The sequence below is a fragment of the Manacus candei genome, unplaced genomic scaffold (assembly GCF_025592945.1).
Source record: "Manacus candei isolate 608988 ecotype Guabito, Panama unplaced genomic scaffold, ASM2559294v1 h1tg000127l, whole genome shotgun sequence".
Taxonomy (NCBI): domain Eukaryota; kingdom Metazoa; phylum Chordata; class Aves; order Passeriformes; family Pipridae; genus Manacus; species Manacus candei.
Genome location: NW_026138175.1, coordinates 86,833 through 111,560, shown reverse-complemented (window position 1 = coordinate 111,560; position 24,728 = coordinate 86,833). Strand labels below are relative to the sequence as shown.

Below are 24,728 nucleotides of genomic sequence, written 5' to 3'. Positions count from 1 at the left end.
ATTTAATCCCCCTCGGATGACCACTGGGGACAAGCTGCTTTTGTTTTTTATTGTTTATAAATCTCCTCGGAGCGCGGGAGGCTGTAAACATCATCCAAGGGGCAGAGAGTTATAAAAGAAAACCAAGGAGGTGGGGTGTGTGGCGGGGGGGGGGAGAATTCCATTCTCCTAACGCGGCGCAGATGTCGCTTGTTCTCCACCCACCCCCCTCCTCCTGGCTCTATGGAGTCGTGTCACCACCGGGAGTTTTTGCGTGATTCCCAAACTAAGCCAGCTCCAGCTGACTGTTCCTCGGGAGGTTCCTGGTCCGGTTGACGGCGTCAACCTCTGGATCAAATTTCTCCACGGGGATCACGAGTTTCCTCCGGGTGTCCATGCACTTGTTGTCCAGCTGCAGGGAGTTGGTTTTGTAGCCAATGTCGGTCTGGATGCGGTGAAGCTGTCTGTAAAGAGCGTCCAAGGCATTCCTGGGAACGAGGGGAAGGGAGACGAGTTGGGATTAAACACTGCATTACCCACCAGGGAAGTGGTTACAGCCCCAAACCTGCCAGAGCTCAAGGAGTGTTTGGACAACACTCTCAGGGACAGGGTGGGATTTTGGCGTGTCTGTGCAGAGCCAAGAGTTGGACTTGATGATTCTTGAGGGTCCCTTCCAACTCAGGATATTCCATAATTCTAAATTGGACAGGACACACCCAACTTCCCACCTTCTTCACAGAGCATTTGGCCCTGTGCAAACAGCGAACTCATCAGATACTCCTTGGTGTGAGACACTCCTTGTTTGGGGCAGAGAATAGTAAGCCCATACCCTGGCAGCTGCCAGCCCACAGCAGCATTTCTCTTGCTTCCTCTTCACCCTCCTTTTTGCCCCTTTTGGAACCGTCTGTGCCTTGATGAAGTCAGAGTCGAGCAGGGGCCGTGGGAGTCCTGCTCCCCTCCAACCACAGTGACCCCTCGTGCTGTGCCTCGTGCCCACCGAGCCCATCCCGTGCCTCAGAGGGAGCAGGACACTCACTGTGACTCTGTCCGCTTCTGCTGGAGCACTCGGATCGCTGCCTCCAGATCCTGCACCTCCCCTGTCAGCCCGAACTGCGCCTGCAGGGGGGACCAGGGATGGTTTGACAAAGGCCACACTTGTCCCATTCCCCCTCCACCCCAGCTGTGACATTGTTTCCTTGCTTTGCTCTGTCACTGTAGGATCCATTGCTCAGCCCCTCCAAAACTCATCTAGGTTTTGCAGAGCCCCCGTCCCGCACAGGGGCTGTGCCAGGGGAGGTACCTGGTCCCTGCAGAGCTCCACGTGGGGCCGGTACGTGCGGGTCTCCAGGCGGGTGTGAGCCACTTTCAGATCCAGCGTCCTCTTCCGGAGATCTTCCTCCAGCTGCCGGATTTCCTCCTCCATCTCAGCAATTTCCTCCAAGGTCTGAGGGGATAAAGATGTGTCATGAGGGATGGCCTGGGAGACAGACTGGGACACAGCCCCCATGGCTCTGGGGATTTCACTGTGCTGGGGATGGGTTTCTGAGGATTTCTGAGAACTGAACCCTCTGCTTCCACAAGCTGCTTTCCATGTAACCAACAGCCTTTTGGATTCCATTCCCAGCCAGGGCTGTGGTGGATGACCAAAGAAACAACACTTACGTTCTTCTCCTGCCATCTCAGTTCACTGAGGGCTCCTTCCATGTCTCTAATCCTCTTCCTCAAGGCAAACTCCGTAGCTATCCGCTGAGCATCCAGCTCATTGTTTGTCTGGGGAGGGAACAGGCTCCAGTCACACGTGGCTACAAGGTGTCTGTGCCCCCCAGCTGTGCCTGGGAGGTTGGGGCAAGCCCAGGAGCAAAACCAGCTGGGTTTGGCCACTGCCACAGGCGTGCAGGTCACCCTCCCCCAGTAGCCAGAAGGTAGGGATCGGTGGACAGGTACATGCCCTCCAGCTTGCTGGCACTGCTGCATGCTCCACAGCACAGCCAAGCTCCTCTCTTATACCAGGAGGGCAGCTGCTCCCAGATAGACCCAGAGACATGCCTGCCACTCTCCCACACTGGATCCAGGACAGCACCACAGATCCACAGCCAAGGGAGCATTACCTGGGCAATGGTGAGCATGATGGCTCCTCGGAGATCAATCGAGGCTTTCATTTCTGCATCAGCACGATCCTTGTTGCACTGGCTGTTCAGTTCCCACTCACGGAGTGCAGTTGTTCTGTCAACAAATCAGTTAAGAAAATAAACTTGAGTGTTTGCAAGACAGCTCAAAGGAACCACCTGCTGCAGACGAGGATGGCTTTGTGCAGCACAAAACAATTCCAGAAATCTGGAGGTCACGTCCTGCCTCACCTCCTCAGAGACTGAACCCCACTGAGCCCAACAGCTGCTCCACCAGGGACACATCCAAGCCATGGAAGGGAATGCCAAGTGAAAATGTGCAGCAGCTCCCCCATGAGCTGTGGCAGGGGTGACACACACCACTGAGTGTCACCTACAGCCAGGCAGGAGGCCCAGCAGCTGGCCTGGGTTTGTGGTGATGAATTAGCTAGCTCCCAAAAGTCTGTGGCTTCACCATTCCACAGCAAATCCCAGAGCCAAATCCTGTTCTGAGCTCTCTCCAAAGCTGTACCCATCAAACCAGGATACAGCACAGAAGGAAAAAGCGTCTCAGGGCTCCTCCAGGCACCAGCACGGATTTGGCCACACAAGGGCAGGTTCTTTCCTTACCCGTCTGGGATCCGCGTTGGGTTGACCTTGAAGGAGATGTTGCCGGAGGTGACGTTGAAGGACAAGCACTGCCGATCCAGATCCAAGGCCTCCACCTTGTGCCGGTGGTCACAGTTCAGCTGCTGCCGAGCTTCCTTCAGGAGGCTGCGGAGAGCAGGGCTGGGGTCAGTGGGAGCAGGCCAAGGGGAACGGCAGCTCTCAATTCCCCAAGCTTCATCACCATGCCAGTCATCTCTGAAATGAGGGATGACCTCCCACCCCACCGGGAACTGGGCCCGCCCCCCCAGCACTGCCTGTGCTGGCATCACCCTGGAAAATGGAACTGCAAAGGATTCCCATGGAGGATTAGGGCCTGGGACCTTTAACACCTCCCAGCTGCTGATTCCTGAACCAAGGCAGGTGGCACAAGAGATCTGTCTGGGCCAAAATTTCCCGAGGGTGCTTGTGAAGTCTCCCTTGACACACTCTCCCTTGCCAATCCCCAGACCTTGACAGTAACCATCCAAGGCTCCTGTGTGGTTCCCTGCCTGCCCGTCTCAGCGTGGCATTAGAGGCACATTAAATAAATATCTGGGGCCAAGCAAGGAGGGCAGAGTTTGGCCAAAAGCTGTCACTCCTCACCAGAGCTGTGTGAAGGCTTCGTCCACTCGCTGCTGCAGCTCCTTCTTGGCTTTCTCGATCACCTTCACCTCCCTGTGCAGCTCCTCCTCCACAGGGTCCCTCACCACGTCGATGTCGCGGCGGCTCTCGCGGAACGTCAGGCACTCGATGGCAACATCCAAACACAAGTTCTTTGCCTGGAGGGCATCTTCTGCTGCCTCCTTCACCTGGAAGAAGCAGTCAGCCAGGTGTGTAGGGGGAACCTTTAGGGATGGGAGGAAGAAAGGAAGGGGAACCCACCCATACCCTCATTAAGAGGGGCTCACACTGCCCATCTTTGCAGTTCTGAAACCTTTTAGCAGGTCTGGAATAAAAATTGCCAGAGCCAAACATCTTAGTCCTCTACACCTGCCACTGCCATTGGGAATCACCCCTTGCTGGGGACAAACAACTCAAGGAGCAGCAGGTTTAGAACTCACAGGATCAGAGATGTCCCACTGCTATTCTCTAGTTAAAACCAAACATTTTTGAGGGACAGTGTTAACATATTTCTCATTTTCCTTCAGAGCTCTAAAAAAAGCCCAAACAACAAAAAAAACCACCCAGAAACCCAAACAGGAGCATGCAGTGCATGGCTCCATATCATGGCTTGGCTCAGCCAAGAACACACAGTGGTTTGTCTTCCAGGAAGTCATTCCATCAGCTATGGATCCCAGTATAAAATATTCATATATATCTAGTGAAAAGGCCTCCTTGAAATCCAGATGGGCTTGCCCATTGCACAAGACAAGCCTCAATTATTTCACATCCCACGTTGAGAGTGTAAGTTGATTTCCAGCCATCTGTTTTCCCAACATACTTTGGTTAAGGCATCGATTTCCAAGTCTATGTCTGTGAGGCATCTGGCCAGGACCTCTCTCCATCTGTCCACGCTGGTAATACGATCCTTCAGGCGAGTTCGGGTTTCACACTCATCCCATTTCGCCTGGAATTAGAGAGAAATGACGTTACTCTTTTCAAAATTGCATTTATGAATCTTGCTGAAGCCTCGCCTTGTTTTTGGGACTGACTGACCCTACACAGGAGCACAACACGTTGCCATTTGGTCTAACAGCCATTTACACAAACGGAGAGCACAGAGAACAACACAAGTTGCAACAGACATGAGAATCACACCCGAGGATTTCCTGACCGTACAGACACATCACTGCAGGCAGATTTACAGGACGTAAATGCACATATTTAGCAGTTTCTGTACAGGTTCATACACTCAAATCCAGACACTCTCCCATGCTCTTGAGCCCGCCATCCCGACAAACCTGGGAGCAGCCCCCCTGCCAGAAGGCGCACCTGGTTGCCGGTGTCGTTGCGGAGAGCTCGTGCTTCCTGCCGGATTTGGTGGGAAGTAGAACGCTGGTGTTCGGCATCGGCCGAGATGCGGTGGGCGTTGTTCTGCCAGTCCGGCAGGGTGAACCGCTGGCCCGGCTTTACGCTCAGCGAGGCCATCTCGCTCAGCAGGTGACTGCACGGGAGTGGAAGATTTATCTGTTTATTCGTGGAAGTGCGCCCGAAATGGAGCTGCAGCCACAAACTGCAGAGCTCTTCTTCAAGAGAAAAGCAGCGGCAAACGGTAACCTGGCACCTGGCCTAACACAGACACGTGTCCTCACAACGGGGAGCATAAGGACAGGTGATCGGTGCCGTTCCTCTGCCCCAGGTCAGGGGAAAGCCCTGTGCACCGGTCCCTCCCTGGGGAACGGAGCAGGGACAAGGAGCTGCTCACAGCACCGAGCTTGGACAAAATGGCTGATGATGTGACTGATTCTGCCGTGCTACAGCTGCAGGCTGAGCCCAGGGCTGTGATCCCGGGGCACTCCAAGGCTTTGCAGGGACAGCAGAGTTTGCAGCCATCTCCCTTGTTACCCAGCACATCCTGCACAGCGGGCAGGAACTGCAGGGTCCACTCCACAGACCCAGAGCGGGTCCCGAGGGGGCTGCAGGTGCCCAGCCCCACGGTCAGGTGCAGTTCTGGGGGGGGGTCCCCGTCTGTGGGATCATGGCTAGGCTTCTCGAACAAAGATTTGGGATACTCTGTGGGATACCCCCCGCACCCGCAGCCCCCTCGGGCACGGCCACCGACACCACCGGCTGACGGGGAAGCGCAGACCAGGCATTCCCAAGGGAAGGAAGCGCGGAGGGAGGGCACAAAGGGCCGCGGGGCACAGCGGTGGAGGGGGCTCGGCACCTCCGAGCCTCTCTCTCTCGGGCAACCCTGCTCCGCTCCCCCCCTCAGGACCAGTCCCGACCCCTTCTCTCCCCTCACAGCCCGGGCCGGTCCCGACCCCTTCTCTCCCCCCTTAGAGTCGGTCCCGGCCCTGCTCTGTCCCCGTCCCAGGGCAGCTCCCGGCCCCGCTCGCCCCCCCTCAGGGCCGGTCCGGGCCGTGCTCCCCTCACAGCCCGGGCTGGCGCCGATCCCGCGCTCTCCCCCGCTCAGGACCGACCGTGGCCCCGCTGTCCCCCCTCACCGTTCCCGGTCGATCCCCGGTCTGCCCTCACCGTTCCCGGCCGATCCCCGGTCTGCCCTCACCGTTCCCGGCCGATCCCCGGTCTGCCCTCACCGTTCCCGGCCGATCCCCGGTCTGCCCTCACCGTTCCCGGCTCTCCCCAGGCTCGCGCGGGGCCGTTGCCGGGCGGTCCCGGGCAGCGGCGGGTGCGGCGGGTGCAGCACCGGCTGCAGGGCGGGTGTCGGGGACAGGGACCCCGCAAACCGCAGCCGAGTGCCACCCAAGGCAGCTAAGGAGGATGATAATAATACTTTAAAAAAATCCCAACAAAATGACCCATAGAGCAGGAGAGAGCGCCCAGACCCAGAGCACCTTCCCCACCCCACAGCAGCCATCCCTTCCCAGGACTCCTGCAGGTGGTCACAGGATTGAAACTACAACTTGAGCATTTCAAGCTCGGCCCCGTTTGGGGTTGGTTTGTTTGTTCGTTAAGCTAAACGGCATTAAAATAAAAATCAAACAGAAAAGACCAGAAGTAAGTGGTTTTCTGGCATGGGTGTGCCTGGAGCTCCCCGCAGATCCCACCACCCAGCCCAACACCTCCACCTCCATCAGATCCTGGCTCTGGGAATAAATTAAAACGATGCAAGTAGAAATAAAATAAAGTATCACAGATGCATTTCAAAAAAAATTTATTTTTCAAATGAATACGGTTCGTTTACAATACACTCAAGTTGATGGTATCTATAGCCAGCAGAGATCGATGACTGCTGTGTCCTATACACAGTCGTACAGAGGTTACAGATGCCTACGAGAGGGAAGGAACAGTGAAAGAAGTCGACATTTTACTGTGCTGGAAAGAAAGCAACTCTTGCAACAGGTAGAAAATTTTGGCAAGAACAATTTTTCCGGAAAGGGAGAAGGGGCAGAGGACACGGCTTCTGCTTAGCAAGTACATCTCAAACACCAACACGTTCCCTCCCACCCCGCACGGCTGCAGCCCACGCCCGCGGTACAAAGAGGCACACATGGTCAAGATGGTTAAGTAAAAATAAAGGCTTTTACCAGTTTGTTTGCCACCCATCTACAATCTATTTGTGCAACGTCTCAAGTCACAGCTCTGCTTTACTCCTGAAAATAATTCCCTTTTGCTTCGAAAGCCCCCAGGACCTTCACGGTGGGAACACACTCACGCTCCTGCCGAAGCAACGGGACACCAAAACAGGGGAGCAGTTACCAGCATATGAGAGAGAGCAGACACATGGGAGGGGATGGATCCCCTGGGCTGGTTTATTAGAATTTTATTGGGAAAAGGAATCCCAAACAGCATGATTTCTTTTTTTCTTTCCTTTTTTTTTTTTTAACAATTTAAACACATGATCTTAAATACGCAAGATTTCTACGCGCTACATTTCTTCCAGCAGTTTCCAAAACTAACCCAGCTCACTGGCCAACGATGTGTATGGCACACACGATGCCACCTGAGCCACCTTCTTCTGAAGATCCTTTCTAGATTGGCTCATACCAAATGCTACTGATTTCTGTGAAAGCTTTAAAGGACAACGTTCTTGTCCATGATCAGACACCTCCAGCCAGGTAAACAGCCCAGTTTTTCCCCAACAAGCACCATTTATCCACCACGAGGTTACCTGGGGGAGCTGAACTGCTCCCACCAGGGGAAGGGACAAGAACAACAGACAGGAGGGTCTGTACCCTGTGAGCCCAAAGCGTCACCGCATCCATGGAATGCTGATCCGCACGCCAGTGCCTGTAAACCCAACATTTCCAACCCAAAACTCGCTCTGCCAGCTCCACTGCTGTGCTGCAGCTCCCTTTTCACACCTGCCTGCAAACAGACACCGAACGCAACGAGCTAGAAGCAGGTTTTTTCTACAGGAAAACAACAGGAAGTTGTCTCGAGGTGAGATTCAACACTGAAAACTGCAAAAATCAGAAGATTTCGCTGCAAAACAGAAGTCAAGTCAAAGAAAGCTAAACACTACAGCCACAGTGATGTGCAAAACTGAGTACCCAGGAGAAGCCATTCTTCACTGCAAAGTTGCTTCCTCTCACCGAGTTTTGTGGGTGTTCAATTCTCCTCACTACCTGAAGAGCACTACTCAAGTTTCCACTTTGCTGGCACTCCATTGGGTTCCAAAACTCCCAAGAGTCCTTTAAATTCTCCACTGCTCCAGTGGGCATCACTTTGCTATTAGGTCTGAGCGGACACTAACCAGCAAGACACGGATTTTTCTATCAAAGAAACTAGTTTTGAAGATATTCAAGAGATTTGCAAGTGTAAGCACAAGGAAACTTTATTAGTAACTATTTTAAAAGCTAATTTTTGCACACCTGTATGTAAATGGGTTGTGGACCTATGATTTATGGGCCAGCATAGCCCTAAACTCAACACAGTCTGTGTATTTGTGTTGCTAGATAGTGTTACGGTGTTAATTTTTCAACTGCCAGATGTGTTTGAAAGACCTGTATACTTCTCAGCAATGAAAAAAGCCCCTCCATTTAAATAAACTTGCCTTCTGACTGTCTGTTTTACAAGAAATGGATTATTTGAAAAGAAAGCAACACGTCAAACATCACGGGATCGACCCCGAGTGCCTTCTGCCTCGGGCAGAGCTGTGATGGGAGGGAAGGGAAGAGCACAGGCTCCAAACAGAACCAGATTCACTGCAGATGCAAACGTGCAAGAGGTGCACAGGTTTGTATCAAGCAGTTACCATTGCCACAGTTCAACCCCAGAACACCCAGTAACTCACTCTCACAAGGCGACACGAACCATCACCAACATTTTCTAGATGAAACACGAGGCAGTCGCTTCCCCCAGGTCAGAGAGGGAACTCGCTCCAGAGCCAGCTGGTACTGGAGCTCCTGGCTGGACAACTCCCCAGTACCTCAAAACTGCATCAAATAGAACCTGATGGAAAAACTCTTCCATTTTGGTCTGAAAATCCACTTTTTTTAGCAGCTGCAAGCTCAAACTGGCATCTAAGGACAGAGGTGTCTAATTCTGCACAGCACACTGTCTAAAACAGGTACCTGGTGTCAGAGGATGAGGGATTGTTCCTCCCCTCACACCACTTTGTCTCTCCCAAGCGACCACATGATTCTGTTCCCTGCTGTTGGCAAACTGCTTCTCGAGGAATTATCTGTGATGTTTAACCCTCACCTCCACATTCCCACTGAATCAGAGCTCTGCACTGCTCCCCGACATTCCCTGGACAATATTCCCCACATCCCTGAGAGGGGAGAAGCAATGGAGTGTATGGAAAGCTGCAGGAGCACAGTAAAGAGTGAGGACATCACTGGACAGGCAACATTCAAAGAAAGGCAGAATTAATGATTCTTATTGGATAAACACATCAAGGTTAAATTTTATCTTAAAAAAATTGCAAGTCTACCAGGAAGTAGGTTTATTTGATGACATTGTTCTTCAGAAACCACTTATTTTAAAAGCTTCTCCTCTCTGGGTAGTTCTAATTCACAAATAATTCAGGGCTCGCTTTGATTAAATAATTCAAACACAAAACCAACTCCATTCTGACCAAGCACTTCTAGCTTTAAAAACAGTTCCAGAAAAACACTAACCATCCTACCAATGCAAACACAGGTTTTTCCAGCTCTGTTCCTGGTCAGAAAAAGGCACATGCTTGCTCTCAGTGAGTTCAAGTCCAGCACAAACAGTTCAGGACCACCAAGCTCATGGCTGACGTCCCCATCAATGTCCCTGAAGGGCTCGAGCTGATCACAGCTCACCAACACCCACCCACCTCCTACCCAGTCCTTCATTTCTACAGGCTCTTGTCACCATCTCAGCCCCACCCTCAGATCCAGAGCTGGCCTGTGTTCCACACAGCTACAGCATCTCAACATGGCTAATTCCACCCAGGCAGGGGAGGGAGAGTGAGCCTGGTCAGGGAAAGGGGAGGTAGGCAAGAGCTGAGGAGGAGCAGAGCAACTGTAGTGCTGCAGCAAAATTACCTCTACACCTGCCTGCTGCTGTTCCTGGGAGCCAGACACACCTCAGGGCAACCAGGAATCTGTCAGGGCTTCTGTGTTGGCTGGAGGGGTCAGATATTGCTCAGAAGCCCCTCGGGTCTGTTGGTTCAGGTGGCACCAATCTACTGGAACCTGCACCTGGTTTGATCCAAGTAAAGGAGTTCCAAGGTGTGGATAAACCACACTTTGATTTCAGGGTGCAGCTATTCCAGGCACTGCCACCTGCTCACAGCACAGTCCTGGAGAAGAACAGGCACCGTTAAAATACACAGGAAAATGCTTTTCTCCTCAGGTGATCACAGAATCAGAAAACAGTTTGGGTTGGAAAGGACCTTTTGTTTGGTTGTTTTTTTTTTTTAATTTGAAGTATTTTAGTAGTGTCTCTTTTCAGTGGTTTATTAGCTCCTATTTAATTTGGATACTTTACATCATCATACACCCTCAAATGACTGAAACAGAAACATTTCTGCTGGAATTAAACCTCGTGTGCAGCAGCTCATTGACACCAAGGCAAGAGATTTATGTCCAACAGAAACCTGCTTTGTCAGGTTCTTCTGTCATTTCTTTTGATAGAAAGAAAAGGCAGCAACTTCCTTCTAAATCTCAACAGCTCCAGTATTAGCTAAATGTAGAGAGAAACAAACCAGTTCACAGGTGAGGGAGGAGATGGAGAATATTGCTGCAAACAAGCTGATGGTACAAGATTTTTGGCCCTTTTTAGTCTAAAAGATAAAAACAGCTACTACTAAAAAGGACAGGAGACACAGTTTTGGCTCAGAACTTAGACTGAAAAATGCTTTCTAAACCCTACTCTAGTAACACTAAGAAATTGGGAATATAAAACAATTGAACATCATGGCAAGCTTAAATACCAACACAGTGGCATTGGGCACTGTAATAAGACAAGAAAGTTGGTAACAAACTACAAGAGACTCAGGTCTCGAAGTTGAATCAGAAGAAATCACAGAGCAAAAAGAGTCAACTTGTGCCTGGGGAGCGGAGCAGGGGCTGCACCGCACGGTCCTCGGGCAGCGTCCCCTCACAAGGAGGTGTGAGCACTCAGCAGGGGCACTGCCCCACGCTGGCACTCTGGGCCCTACGTATTTCATTGAGGATGTCCAGAAGCTCTGCTTGCTCCCAGAAAAAGTCTGGACATGTACACATTCCTGCAAAGATACCACTTGGAATTACTCAGCGAGTTCTGCGCTTAAGCTCCTGATATTCAAACCTACCCTGACTGATGTCGAGTTATTCCACATCTTAAATGCCCAACGTTATAAACAGTAATAAAATGCACAAAATCATTTTAGTTGTAAAGAAACAAGGTACCAATGAAGCCTCTGTCTATGGTGAGTGGGTTTATTGGCTCCTCTCAAACACGACTGGTTAAGCTGAATTCGGAGAAGAAAACCAAAACATTCAGAAACTTCTCCCGCCTAAAAATAAAGTGTTAAAAGCAACACACAGAGCAGACACACAGACCTATGAGCTGCACACAGACCACCAATAAATATACAGAAATATCACAAGAAAGGACGAGGCTCATCATAAAAGAAAAGTCCCATAACTGCTACTCAGACCAAAGGAAAGGGAAGTGTGTGTTTTTTGCAGGCATGTGCAAGCACATTACAGTGTCATCAAAGCACAACTTTGCTATTATTATTACTTTATGCAGCATTACAAGGTTACTGAGGTGCAGTGTTTAATAGTTTAGTCTACAGCTTTTCCTGACTGGAGGAACGCTCACCAAACTCACCAGGAACCCACCCCCTCCATGGCACCACCCACCCCCCAACCCACTCCCATCCAGAGCACCCAACTCCCAGCTGGGAATCAGAAGGACCCAGTGATCCATGACATTCCTCCTGGACACACACAAGCCATGTGAGGACCCACCATCTCCTAAGCCATCCTTAAGACATCCTCCTAAGACACCTTTCAGTTTGTCTGGATCTTTGGGATGTCTCTACCCCTAAGAGATGACATCCTCCAGTAGCTATGGATTCCTTTGGACACTAACCACATCCCTAGAGCTTCTCCCACACCCTAAACCCCACACCCCCTCAATATGAAGAGGCAAATCACATTGACCAAACCCAGCCCAAGCCCAGCCTACCAGCTGAATTTGGTGATCGCTCCTCAATGCCTCTCCCTCCAAAGGAAAACACCTTCCTGGTTATTCTTGGTCCTGACTCAGAGAAGCTGATGCTTGAAAGTACCTAAAAGATACTATCAAACACTTGGCATTTTTCAATAATTTATCTTAAATTTGCAGCCACGTACAACTGGAAAATAAAAATCTACAGCACCATCTTCTAAAAAGGCACTTTCTGAGGACTGTCTTGCTTAAAAAAAAAATAAAAGTCATTCCAAGTTTTAAACAGTGGAACTGCTTTGTTTGAAAAGAACCCTACAGTAACGACCCGTGGCAGGTGAGGGGGTACCTCAGACAGGATCTGAAAGGCCAGGGCACGTGGGGTGCAGAGATGGATGGAGTCTCCCCAGCACCCTCGTTTCTGCCAAACCGATGCTTTGATATTTTCCCCTCACAAACCTCTCGCTTACAATTCCTTCCCCTCCACATGCACCTTTGCCTAGTCAGGGACAACAGTTTGGGTTTTAGTGTCACACAGATCAGGATTCTTAAGACTCTGCTTGGGAGGTAAAATGTAGGATCCTGTATCCATCTCGCTCATACCTCAACTACAGAAAGTACAAAATCTTCTACCAGCAGAAAGCATCAACGAGCTCAAGCTCTAACCATGATATTGTATAAAAACCAGGAGTGAATTGGCTAAGTGAAGTTGGATTTCAACATGTGCCAAAATAAAAATGATATTCTGACACCCAGCATCAACCTCAAGTACCATCTTTGGGTAGAAAAAGACAGGAATCTTTCCCTTTGATTTTTTCAATAGATCCAACCAACCTGCCAGTAGCAGCCACAAAACCCCACGGCACTGAAAGGGACAGGGCATCAGCCTGGCCTGACCAGAGACCACGATGGCCATTTAGAAACAACCTCCTCTGAAAACTGAATTTACAGGTCTGACATACATAATCTGAGCTTGTGATTTCTTGGTTATAAAAGTGCTTCGAGAAAGGTTCTAAACCCTCAGTTCAAAAAACAGGGAAAATATCAGAACAGGACAAGATATGAAGAAAGTGTAGAAAAACAAAAGGCCTCAAGTTTGAGCTTGGAATTTCACCAGAGTGAACTTTAAGACTAGTAGAACACCAGTATTTGTAGCTGGAATTTGTACAGCAGATGACTGTCTGGTATTTCATGTTGAGCATTTTTTAGGACAAGAATTCATACATGAATAAGTGAAAATCATTGAGGACCAAGAGCATCTTGAAATAATTTGACTGACAGCTTCCAGAAACCCATTTAACTCCTGAAAACCCATTTCTGTGGCCAAACAAACTTCCAGAAGGATGCCGGAATGAACCCTATAAAAATAACTTTTGGACACGTGTAACCAGATGACACACTGAACAGTGACACAGCGATCCTGAGTCCAATGACCACGGCTGAAATCCCTACCAAGGACAAAAGGCGACTTAGGGAGTCACTCGGTCTGTCTGCAGATGCCACAAGTTTAATGCCTCGACCACAAAACATTCCAGGGTTCCCTCCAACTGTGGATCTACCAGTGGCCAGATGGCAGGATTGGGCACAGCTGGCTCCAGGTGAGGAGGGGCACTGATGGCACCCCAGGGTCCATCCCCAGGTGAGGAGGGGCACTGATGGCACCCCAGGGTCCATCCCCATGGCCAGCACCATTCCAGCAATACCCTACAGCCACTCCTGGCCCAGCCCTGGGGCTGCTCCCCCCACGGGAGCACTTAGTGGCACTTGTTAAGTACAAGTGAGGTCTCAGTGTCTGAGGAGACGGGAACTGCTTTTCCCGACAGGCATAAACCCGGTGTCTGCAAAGCAAGAAGAATCATCAGCCTGTGCCCACGTCCCTCTCTGGACTATCCACAGCCAGCTCCCACCAGGAGAGGGGGGATCTGCTGTGCCACTCAAGATTTCCTCAAACGGCACATAAAATCTGAGAATTTTTTTTTTCTTTTTAAAGGAGAGCAGGTACAAAAATAAAAGAAATCCATATACTCTGAAAATATACTGGAAACTGCCACCACAGATGAGGTACCATTTATCCCGACCCCCCACCCCCAAACTGCAAACATCAAAATATATATGTTTTTAAACAAAAGAAGAATATCTGGCTATTTAATCTCAGTTAAAATGACAGCACCCTTTGTTACACTTGATATTTCACACCATTATTTCTCTTTTGAAAAAAACCCCAAGATATCTAACTAACCTTGATTCCTTGCTTTTCTCCTCATTCCTTAGTGCAGTAATTGTCCATCTCCATTTAAATAAATATAGCAGCTACAGCATCATTAATGTGTGGCCCTCACAACGTCAGTAACTTGATATCGTAATACAAAGAAGTATCGGCACTTGACGTAGATATTTGCAAAACCAAGAAGAGAGATTAAAACTTCCAAATACTCTTCACATGAAAACCAGGTACAACGTTACCTTGACAACTGAAGTCACTTTGCCAATGAAGGTTCTTTAGTTTTTGGTGAAAGCAGCGAGCAAAAAAGCTTCTCGAATCCGAGTTGCCGAGCGTGGGTGGGATGAGAAGCATCCAGCAGCTTTGAAAGGAGAGTCAAAAGGCTTTGTAAAAAGGAGTTTTCACCTAAATGCCAGAACTCCACAAGAACTCCTTGTAAAACAGAGAATTTAAAAAAAAAAAAAATTATTTTAAAACAAATTTCTGTAAAAAGCCTAAGCTGGACCTGTTACAAACGGCACCGGTGGAGGCTTTAGGAGAAAACTGTCAGGTCACAGACTGGGAAAAACATCTGAGAGACTTATTGAGAAACCACCTTGCTCAAAGGACTCTGTCCCACCCACCTCCCTGCACCAGGTTTCTCTGAAGGTGCTGAGAGGGAACAGCCCTGGCTCCAGGGGTTCCTGATCCCTTGGGATCTGCTGAACCCCCCAACCACCTCCCACCTCCTCTCCGAGCACCCCCAGCCCTGCCCACCCTCACGACTGTTTTCAGTGCAATTTTAACTTTGCCAGGTTAGTCTGTTTCCATTGTTTTCCTTGATTTTGGGAGATAAAATAAGTATCTACACTAACTGTTAGTAAAGCTCTTGTGGACAGTTGTGAGCAGCACTACGGACATTTCCATACAATATACAAATGCACAAAATACAGTACTTGGTTTTCTGGCAGAAAAAAGGGAGGTTCATGCCTGGTGAAGCAAAACGGGCTCAGATTTTAGGCTCAAAATACAGTATATTGGCAAACAGTGGATTTGGTGAGAAAAGAGGAGAGAAGCTACTTAGACCAACCCACTGGTTTTCATGTGAGAGCAGGTGGAGGTCAGGAGGGCTGGGATCAACAGCAATGCCCATACAAACATCTGCAGTAAATATACTATGAACCAGTGCAAATAAAAACAGTCAAAAATGCAGTTCACGAGTTTACAAAGTGCAAAACTCCCCAGTCCCCTCGTTGAATAAACGCTTGTCTCTGACATCTTAAACATTGGTTTTAAAGTGGAATGAAAGAGTCTCATCAGTTTGATTCACATTTCAGCGATTTAACATGTTAGAACTATCCCAGCCCTCTTTATTTGCAAAGTGAAATGAAGTTACCAATAACTTAATTTTAAAAGGAAAGTCATTATCAAAGAGGAAAAAAGCCTAAAAACTTTTATTAATTCCAGACATTTTACTGATGTCAAATAGGTTTAACTAAGCATGTAAAAACTGAGATCTTAATACAAAACCCTTTCCATTTAATTCAAATATGCTCCACATTTCAAAGCCAAAAATAAGGCCAATTCCTTTGTTAAATCAAAAGACTGCAGCGACAAGTAAAGCTTGCAGAAGTCTAGAAGCATTTTTGTAATTTTTTTTTTTTTTGATTTAAAAAAGGAAAATTCAAGATTCCTTCTGACTATAAAACTTTCCTTTCAAAATTAAGGCTTTTACTTTGTCCTTTTAAAATCCTGGAGGTGTCCATTCTCCCACGGTCCGTGGTACAGACACTGCTTCAGTACAGCTCAATGGACACAGTTTTTCTTTAGAACGCTTATTGCACTAAAAGATAGCAAAACAAGTTGTCAGTTTCTTTTTTTAAAAATAAACATGGTTACACTTCTAAAAAATAAAAGTTGATGTTGACCACATGTTCTGTAATAATTAAATTAAAGCATTATTATTACTCTAATAAATATAAAAGAAACAAAAGGAAGCTAAACTTCAAACACACATACATATGAATCACATTAAGGTGTGAGAGGCAGCAAGTAAACTAGCAGGTTTCTTTTTTTTTTTCCAAAAAGACCTTAGCTCTAAAGTTTCAGTTCTGGTGGTTACTGTACGTCATCCCAGCAAACCTGGGACGTTGGATCTCACGTGAAGCTTCAACAGATTGGACTTGCCAGATAGGAAAAATTGAAACTTTCGGACTAGGTGAAACAGCAGCTTTAGTAAATTCCCCAGGGAGCAAGAAGAGTTGGGTCACTACTGCCTGCACACGAACCACGAGCTTCTTGGATTGCTTTTGAAAGGGAACTCTTGGAGCTGAGAACTCCAAAGCTGTGAGAAAAGACACAAAGGCAGCCGTTGGCTAAATTAGGTTCAAATTATTGGATTAGTGTGCAAAACTTCTTCCCCCCTCTCTGTTTCCTAGCTAGTGCTGCACATTCCAATGCACTCGGATATGTTCACATTCGAATGCTCGATGGCAATACTGGGAGAAGGATTCCTCAACGCACGGGGGTTAAAAACTTAATTATTTTCTTTTTTTTTTGCACACTTCCCTCCCTCCAAACAATCACTGTGATTGTTCCTAAAAGGTGGTTTGCCTTTTGTTTTTAAATTCCACAACAGATTTTAGTTTATTATTATTACTATTTTTTTTTTGTTTTTTGCAACAATAGTTGTGCTGCCGAGCAACTTGAGGTAAAGGCAGAAGAGGGTTAAACTACGAGAAATAATAATTAAAAAAAAAAAAAACAAAAAAAAATGACGGCGGCGCTTCCCACGGGAGCCCGCCCCAAAAAAGCAGTTGGCTGGTTTCATATTGCATAATAGTGCTGTGTTCCTGGATGAAGTAAACAATCTTCCTCGTGTCAATTTAAGGGTGAGCCTCTCGCCCCCTGCACAGCGTCAGCTCCAGCACGATGGGAGGCACAGCCCCTAAACCAACCCCCTGGAAACATACATTGTATGTGGCTTAAGTTCTCAAGTTCTCCTCTCGGTGAGTGTCTCCCGGGTCATTGACTTAAGCGAAGTACATCGTGCGTAAGGTGTCTTGGTGAATCTGTACAGCCTTCGCCAGGGCCTGGGGGTCTCGCCCGTTGCTCTGTCCTGACACGTGGCTCCCTTCAGCACTGCAGGGAACGAGGGAGAGACAGGCAGGGCTGTAAATTGTATTAATTTGGATCAAAATGCTGCTTTTGCATCGCTCCCGACAGAATCGCAGGATCACCGAGGATGGAAAGGACCTCCAAGATCAGAGTCCAACTGTGCCCGATGCCCACCTTGTCCCCAGCCCAGAGCACTCAGTGCCACGGCCAGGCCTTCCCTGGCCACCTCCAGGGCTGGGCACTCCAAACCTCCCTGGGTAGCCCCTGCCAAGGTCTGACAGCCCTTTCCATGGAGAAATTCCTCCTGCTGTCCAACCTGACCCTCCCCTGGCACAGCTGGAGACCGTTCCCTCTCCTGTCTCTTGTTCCCTGGGAGCAGAGCCCGACCCCCCCCGGCTCCCCCCTCCTGTCGGGGGTTGCAGAGCCAGAAGGTCCCCCCTGAGCCTCCTTTTCTCCAGGCTGAGCCCCCCCAGCTCCCTCAGCCCCTCCTCATATGACTCTCCAGACCCTTCACCAACGTTCAGCAGAGCAACACAGCACCAGGAAGAGAACTGAATACTGAGGAGAATCAACTCTTCTATTCACCCAGCAACCTCGAGGCTTTTCACAAATCCCTCCACCGTGGCTGCTCAGCTTGTTCATCTAAAAATAAGCCTGTTATAAATATATTGATGGTCTGAAGGTTATAAAATATTTCTGACGTACGGAGTTAGATAAGTGGAAGCACTTAACATTTGGTTCATTCATGACAACTCCGATCCCAAAGCAAAGAACTAAATGTGTTGCTTGATTCCCTCAGACCACGTCAAAGTCATAACAAAACACTTCAGTGAACTACACTTGATTCTTTCAATCTGAGTGTTATTCCACAGAATCCACCAACCCAGCCTGGCCTGATGCAGAGCAGCAGCTGTCAGCAGTGATGATCTCAAGGCTGGTCCCAGAGGTAACAAAAACTAAACGCAAACCCAGGTGGGTTTTTTTTTTAGCCCAGTCAGGTGGCTTTAGGCCTGACAGTGGAACAGAGGTCAGTGGGGACACAAACCCGAGCACACAGTCACTTACCTGTCGTGTTCCTTGTCCACGAGGTGGTACCTGGCCCGGAATGCCACCAGGTGAGCGTAGTAGGCTGGGGCTGGGATGGACACGGAGCGGGTGCAGCGCACGTAGGTGTGGCACAGCTGGTACGTGAGGAGCTGCAGCTCATCTGCTGTGAAACAGTTGTCATCCCACAGCACGTGGTAGTGGGAGGGCCGGCTGGTTCCCTGTGAGAGGGGAACATCCATTCACTCACCTGGTTCCAGACAAACAAGTCACACCAAGTTCAGAAGGGGTCAGACTGTCCTGTCTGAACTCCACGGAACAGCAGCTGAAGAACATTCAGTCTCATGTCAGCCCTAAAAGCACTTAAAGATGAGTAAGTAACATTTACCTGATTATACTGCTGTAATTATTCTTGCTTGGATAAAACCCCACCTGCCTTCTACATAACCTTCAGTGATCTACACCTGCTCCCAACACGACCAAACCATGATTACACCACTTCTTACCCACCTTCAGTTTCTCACCAAGACACATTTCCCAGAGAAATAACTGCTGCTTTTACTTCTTTGCAATTCCTGAGCATCCTAATTTCAAGTATGAACACTAGAAACTACAGTTAAATTTTACACTGCACCTGAATTAGGTCAATAGTTGTGCTTTAGCCAGGCAACAAGTCTCTCTTTTCAAAAAAATGTATCGAAAGCATAAATTTACTTGCGGCCCTTTTGTGGCTTGCTGTATTAAAATATAAATTAAAATGAGCTGAAACTACATCTGGCAATTTCTGCTTCAACTTATATTGATACAATTCTTTTTTCCAAAGGGCCAAAAGCCAGCTTGCCCAGACCTAGGGACAGACAAAAAACCATAGCAATGACTCAAAACTGGAAAAGAAATCATGCCCATCCAACCTAAACAAAACTCATTACAATGTTGTCACACTTACATGATAAAAATTAAGGAGTTAATTTTTTTCCATTTTAAGCAATGTCCTGATACAAGTAGCAAGTTTTATTTTCAGAAATAAAAAGGTACAAAAAAAAGTGACCCCTTTAAAATAAACTTTAAAAAGCATCACTTACCATCAGTGCAAGTTTAAAGGTGCAGAAGATACCACCACCTCTTAAGCAAATAACACTCAGTCCCAAAATAATGCGATATCATATAAAACTGAGATAAAATGACATTTCCCTCCCAAATAACTGTTTGCAAACAGGCGTCGCAAAACGGAGAAAAACAACACGTTCTAAAGTCACGTTTACTTACAAAGAAGCAACTGTACCTGTATTCCAGCATGGCTACAGAGGTAAAAATCGAACTCGTAGGGGTGTGTAATGTCTGTGTCTACAGTTGTCCCCGCTGGAATATTGCCACTCCGTCCGACCTGGGGAAAAGGTTTGGTAAGTGCGGCCTCAGCTGTTCTTACAGCTCGACTCTAATGGAAAACACAAGTTTCTATTCACCACTGGCAAGGGTTTGGTGCAAGAAGTGCCTCAGGAATGTGCCACTAGAGCAGCCTGGGAGGTTTGACAAGGACACTGGGTGGCTCTCCAGCACCTCAGCACTGCACCTACAGCACTTCAGGGCTTTCCAGCTCAGCCTCAAGAGCTGCACAGAACATTTGTATTTCCAATTGTCAGCTTCAGCTTGGATCAACTGACTCAGAAAAAAGGCTCCACCATTTTGTACTTTCTGCTGTTCCAATTGCTGGGGACTGGTCCTGGTTGCTCACAGGAACGTCAGCTCCAGGGGGATGTGTGGGGTCTTTTAACCTACTTAGGTCAATGATTTTTCCATTTGGGGCCACATTTTATCAGTCCAACACTTCCCTAAGTGCACAGACAACCAGATGGACAGAGAAGCCCACACTATATTTCCTCCAGCAGCATAAGAGCTTGACATGAAGCTTTCCCACAAGGCTCCTAGGAGAGGGCAGTGCTCACCCTTTCTGTTCTGTCAGCACAGAACAACCGCGTGTGGTGTCGCTTCTGCACCACGATGTAGGTGATCCCAGGCTGGTAATCCTTCTCCAGACTGATGCAGGCTTCTCTAATGGCCAGCAGCTCATAATACAAAACCTACAAGAACAGAAGAGTTCAGGTTTTCCTTCCATTGCATTCTACACACAACACCTAGTAAAGGGGCTGTAGTTAACAACACCAAGTGCAACTTTGCTTTAGTAATCTTAGGAAGCACCTAGAAATACGTGGTTTCCCAAGTTCTAGGACTTCCCCTTCCCAGACAGGAAAGAAACACCAACTCTTCTTACCCAATGTGATTAAGAAATTCTCGACCTCAAAGTCTCAGTTACTTTCTGCTCTCTTGGTGGTAAGCAACTCAAACAGCACAAAAACGAGACCTGGAGTTACTGTGGAGCAACAAACCCCTCCAAGAAACCCCCAGCTGAACCCACCTGTCGGAACTGTCCCTCAGAGACCCCGTCCCTGTAGAAGATGATGCGGGTGGGCTTGAACCGTGTTGACTTGTAGAACTGGATGAGCAGCTCCCTGACCATGGAGGCCAGGTCCTGGATGATCTCCTGCCGGGGCCGCTGGACCCTCACCGTGGCACAGTACCGGCTGGGGTGGGCATCCATGCTGCCTACAACCTGTGGGCACAGCACGGCGGCCAAGGCTTCAAGATCCAATCCATCCAGAGAAATCAACAGCAAAAAACCCAAGAGCAGCAATTCTCAAGTAAAAGATGCTTATGTGAAACAAGAGTAATCTGGAGTAGGTACAGGTTTAACACCTTCTGAGAAGAGGTAACAAAAATTGTCCCCAAGCACCCTGAAATGCATCTACAGAACTTGCCTTCCCCTCTGTCCCACACCTCATTAATGCACGTTCTTATAATCCAGACAGACTTTTTCCTGTGAAGTTTTCTCACTTTTTACATGGCCAAACACCTCAGTTTCCCTCAGTCACTTTAAACACGGACACAGTTTCCATAACTGCAATCAATGACATCTAAAATACCAAGGGGACAAAACAGAAGAGGACTGACCAAGCCTCCAACCATCACCTTCGTCTCCTGGACTGTACCAACACAAAAGGTAAGAAGTATCAAAAATATTTCTGCCAAACCAGGCCTTTAGTTACACTTTTTTTCCTTTAAAAAGACAAGGACATTATTAGCTAACATTGCCAAGGTGAGAACATTTTTGGAGAAATATATTATTTAGCAATGCTATCTTACCTCAGTTTAAAAATTAAAGAGCTAAGAAACCAGACAGAAGTATCAAACATTGTTTTTTCCTTTTAAAGACATGACTTTTAGTATCATTGGGAATGTGTACAAAGAACTGGCATAAGCCCTGACAGGTATCTGACACAGACACAGTCCATGAGTTGTATTTTGTATTCTAACATTTACCTAAGATGAAAAAACACGTTAATGTAACAAAACTCACAGCAGCGATGGAGGGCTTCTTTCCATCTCCAGCTGGAGGGTGAGTGACATCAGCTCCCAAAAAGATCACTGGCTGCTGGAACACAGAAGGTCTTCAAAAAGAAAAAAGTGCTAAGTCACACTCGTAGCTGAGCAGCTGCCACAAGGTCGTCGCTCACGGGGGCTGTTTCTGCCTCAGCCCTGTCAGGTACCGGGGCCAAGGCTCAGCAAGGGGGGCTCTGCACAGGAGGTGAACCTGGAACCTGCCCCAGCACAGAGTCCAGCACACACTGGGAACACACTGCCAGAACTGGGGCAGGATTCTGGTGAGGAACAGCCACGGAGCAGTTCCAGGGGGGATTCTGGTGGGGAACAGCCACAGAGTTACACCTCAGTGGCACATCCAGCTGCTTCCAGAGCCTGCCGTGCTGCAGGTGATCAAAGCAGTGCCTGGAGGTCACCCAAGCCCCACTGTGGTACAGCATCAGCCCTGCAGCTGGGAGCAGTGGCACACACACTACTCTGGTTTACAGGACTTAGAGTAGGATGGTCTCCCAGGGCCTTTAAAATACCCTCCCACACAACCACTGTTCACATTTCACCTTTGATACTCATCAAACCTGGCTTAAAACCGAACTCACAGGCCAACAACCACTCAGAACCTGTGCTGGAAGGAACTGAATTCTACCTCAAACATCATGTACTAATACCAGAAGAATGTTTCAACTTAAAACTTGGCCATATTTAAATTTTGGGTGCAAAGTAGCAAAAGTAACCACACCTGTTAAAAGAAAGCCCGAGTCAGTCTCCAGAGTCTTACCGTTGATGAGGTACAAGGATGTTGTTGATTCCTCCTAGTTTAACATTGATCTTCAGGCACAGATTTGAGAGGGTCTGTGGAGATGTTTTGATGACGTTCTTGACCTGAACACACTGTGTGGCCATTCCCAACAACGTATCTCCCACGCGCTTCACCTCCGCTGGGAAGCAAACAGGAGGAGACAACCTGAGTCCATCTGAGGTTACTGCTGCATTCTGACCTTAGATTAAGTCACAATAATTTCAGTGCACATACTCTGCAGTAACTTTCGACTTACCTGCGTGCTCAGACCTGCTTCCAGTTTATCTTCAGACACAAACCATGGTTTCTAATGCCTAAAGAACGGCCCTAAATAATTTCCTAGCGTACGCTGGGCAGCAAATTTCTCCCAACGATACCCGACCAACCCGGCAGAGACAGAGGTGTGCCCTTACCATACACAGGTGTCTTCCCTGGCAGGATGACAATGATGAGCTGCAGGCCCGAATAGGTGTTCTTGAGGTGTCGGAACATGGGCTCCACACTGTCTGCACCCTGGGCGTACTTGCAGAAGCAGGGCTGGCCCTGGATGGGCATCCCGGCGTCCTTGGAGATCTTGCGCAGCTGGTCTGTGAAACCCCTGAAGAGCAGCACAGTTTTGGGTTTTTGCAGTAGCAACAGCACACAACAACCAAAGCAGAAGGGGACCAAAGAACTGTGGTAGTCAAATGACAACAATTCCAAATAGCTTTTTAAGAAAACATTCACTATGTGGAGGCTGTGCAGCTGTAAAACACCACAGGCCAGAATGAGGGGGAAAACCCCAAAACATTTAGACACCTTAAGTATTTCATTCAAGATACCAGAAGGGACAGGACCAACACCCCACAAGGCTCCCAGGCACAGTGTTTTGACTATAGCTTCCAGCAAGGAAGGAAACCAGCCTGGGTTCTCTCTATAACACCTCAGATGATTAACCCAGGTAAATGCTCATTAGAAATCCTGTACTCGTGTTTCACTTCATTAAGAGAACAGTCCAAAGCCTGAACCACGACATGCCTTACTTCAATATTTCTTCTCTGCATTGTCTCTGTGTTGCAAAGCAAGCTATAGCCCACATCTTGATCTCCACACCAGTGTGGAACTGCTTCCCTCTCATGTCCCACACTCCATGGCTTGGGGTTGCCACAGTTCGATTCTGGGGAAACAAAAGCAACAGACACTCGAGTGGCTGCAGAAGAAGCTGCCTGTGCTACCTGCAGTAGTCAAGGTGCACAGGAAATCCCTCCTCAGAATGGAAAGCAAAGGAAAAGCCAAAGCCTCACCCGTCCCCCGTACTGCAGCATCGGGGCTGGGAGCACACGGCCCGTCACATGGGCCATCTCATCCCGCACCTTGAACTGGAACTCCTGGACAAATGGATCTGCATCGTAATTTGCACTTCTCACCTAGAAGAAGAGGTTACAGAAGTGTCTGATTATAATTCATATAACAAACAACAGAGTAACAGGAACACTGCAGAAGTGTTCTACAACAATTTCGCTGGAAAAGCCTCGGATTTAACTGCTCAACACAATCCCCAGTAAAAACAATTACTACCAGGAGTTATCTTGGATGACATGTTTTTTTGTTCCCACTTGTTACTGAAGTGCTCACTTGTAGTTTGCCTATTCAAAAGCATTTTGTTTCCTCACAGTAAATAAAACACCAGCTTGGAATCAATTGTAGAGGTGATAATGCAAGAGCCTGTACTACAGACTCAAGCTATTGTTGAAGGCTATTGTAAATAAGTCCTATTAAGAAAGTAGTTACAATCTGTTAAGTTAAAGGACAAGAAGGAATGAAAAGCCTAGGTGGGTGTATAAGAAGTTTTGCACTGATGGAATTTAGCCCAGTGTCACCCCCAGCTGGGCTCAGGGACTCACCAATCTGCTGATTTCCTCCTGCCTGTCTGGGGCAGACCTGGCTGTGGCTTTTATCATGGTCGAGGTCTGATTGTCCGTGAGCTTCTTGATGCACCTCTGGCCAGCCACGATGTTACACACCTGCAGGGGAGAGCCAGAGGCATTAATCCACAACAGGAGCGCTCAAACCCCACCACACCACACACACAACACCATGCTGTCACCATAAACCACAACCCCAGCGTGTCCAAGCAACTGCATGCTCAGACTTCCTTGTAGCTCTAAACCTTAAAGCACTTTAAGATACAGACAGTCTCTAGTGAAATTAAAGTAATGAACATGTAAAT

General features: G+C 48.1%; 2 protein-coding genes across 10 annotated transcripts in view; both read right to left on the bottom strand.

Annotated features, from left to right (window-relative positions):
- Positions 1–21: 21 nt before the first annotated feature.
- TEKT2 (tektin 2) lies at positions 22–6,035 on the bottom strand. Of its 5 annotated transcripts, none has more exons than XM_051770990.1 (10): positions 5,964–6,019; positions 4,665–4,836; positions 4,174–4,299; positions 3,336–3,541; positions 2,715–2,858; positions 2,088–2,202; positions 1,642–1,749; positions 1,280–1,423; positions 1,016–1,095; positions 22–467 (listed from the first exon to the last, which is right to left on the bottom strand). In XM_051770990.1, the coding sequence occupies exons 2-10, from the start codon at positions 4,818–4,820 to the stop codon at positions 266–268; spliced, it is 1,281 nt and encodes a 426-aa protein (XP_051626950.1). In that variant the 5' UTR covers positions 4,821–4,836; positions 5,964–6,019; the 3' UTR covers positions 22–265. The 5 variants fall into 5 exon arrangements, with proteins under 5 accessions (XP_051626950.1, XP_051626951.1, XP_051626947.1 ...); XM_051770991.1 differs by lacking the exon at positions 5,964–6,019 and adding an exon at positions 5,816–5,848; XM_051770987.1 differs by having other exon boundaries at positions 23–467; positions 5,933–6,035.
- A 458-nt stretch (positions 6,036–6,493) lies between these two features.
- The window catches only part of LOC127462398 (protein argonaute-3), a 32,797-nt gene continuing 14,562 nt past the window's right edge, over positions 6,494–24,728 (bottom strand). For 2 of the 5 annotated variants that reach the window (XM_051770980.1, XM_051770979.1), the window contains 11 exons: positions 24,403–24,522; positions 23,803–23,925; positions 23,542–23,675; positions 22,933–23,117; positions 22,499–22,658; positions 21,701–21,791; positions 20,702–20,896; positions 20,232–20,366; positions 19,571–19,672; positions 18,310–18,509; positions 6,494–17,268 (listed from right to left, as the gene is read on the bottom strand). In XM_051770980.1, coding sequence (XP_051626940.1) covers positions 17,160–17,268; positions 18,310–18,509; positions 19,571–19,672; positions 20,232–20,366; positions 20,702–20,896; positions 21,701–21,791; positions 22,499–22,658; positions 22,933–23,117; positions 23,542–23,675; positions 23,803–23,925; positions 24,403–24,522 — 1,554 coding nt within the window. In that variant the 3' untranslated portion in view covers positions 6,494–17,159. Of the gene's footprint in view, positions 17,299–18,309; positions 18,510–19,570; positions 19,673–20,231; positions 20,367–20,701; positions 20,897–21,700; positions 21,792–22,498; positions 22,659–22,932; positions 23,118–23,541; positions 23,676–23,802; positions 23,926–24,402; positions 24,523–24,728 lie in introns of all 5 variants that reach the window. The other 3 variants (XR_007900436.1, XR_007900437.1, XM_051770981.1) reach the window with 3 other exon arrangements.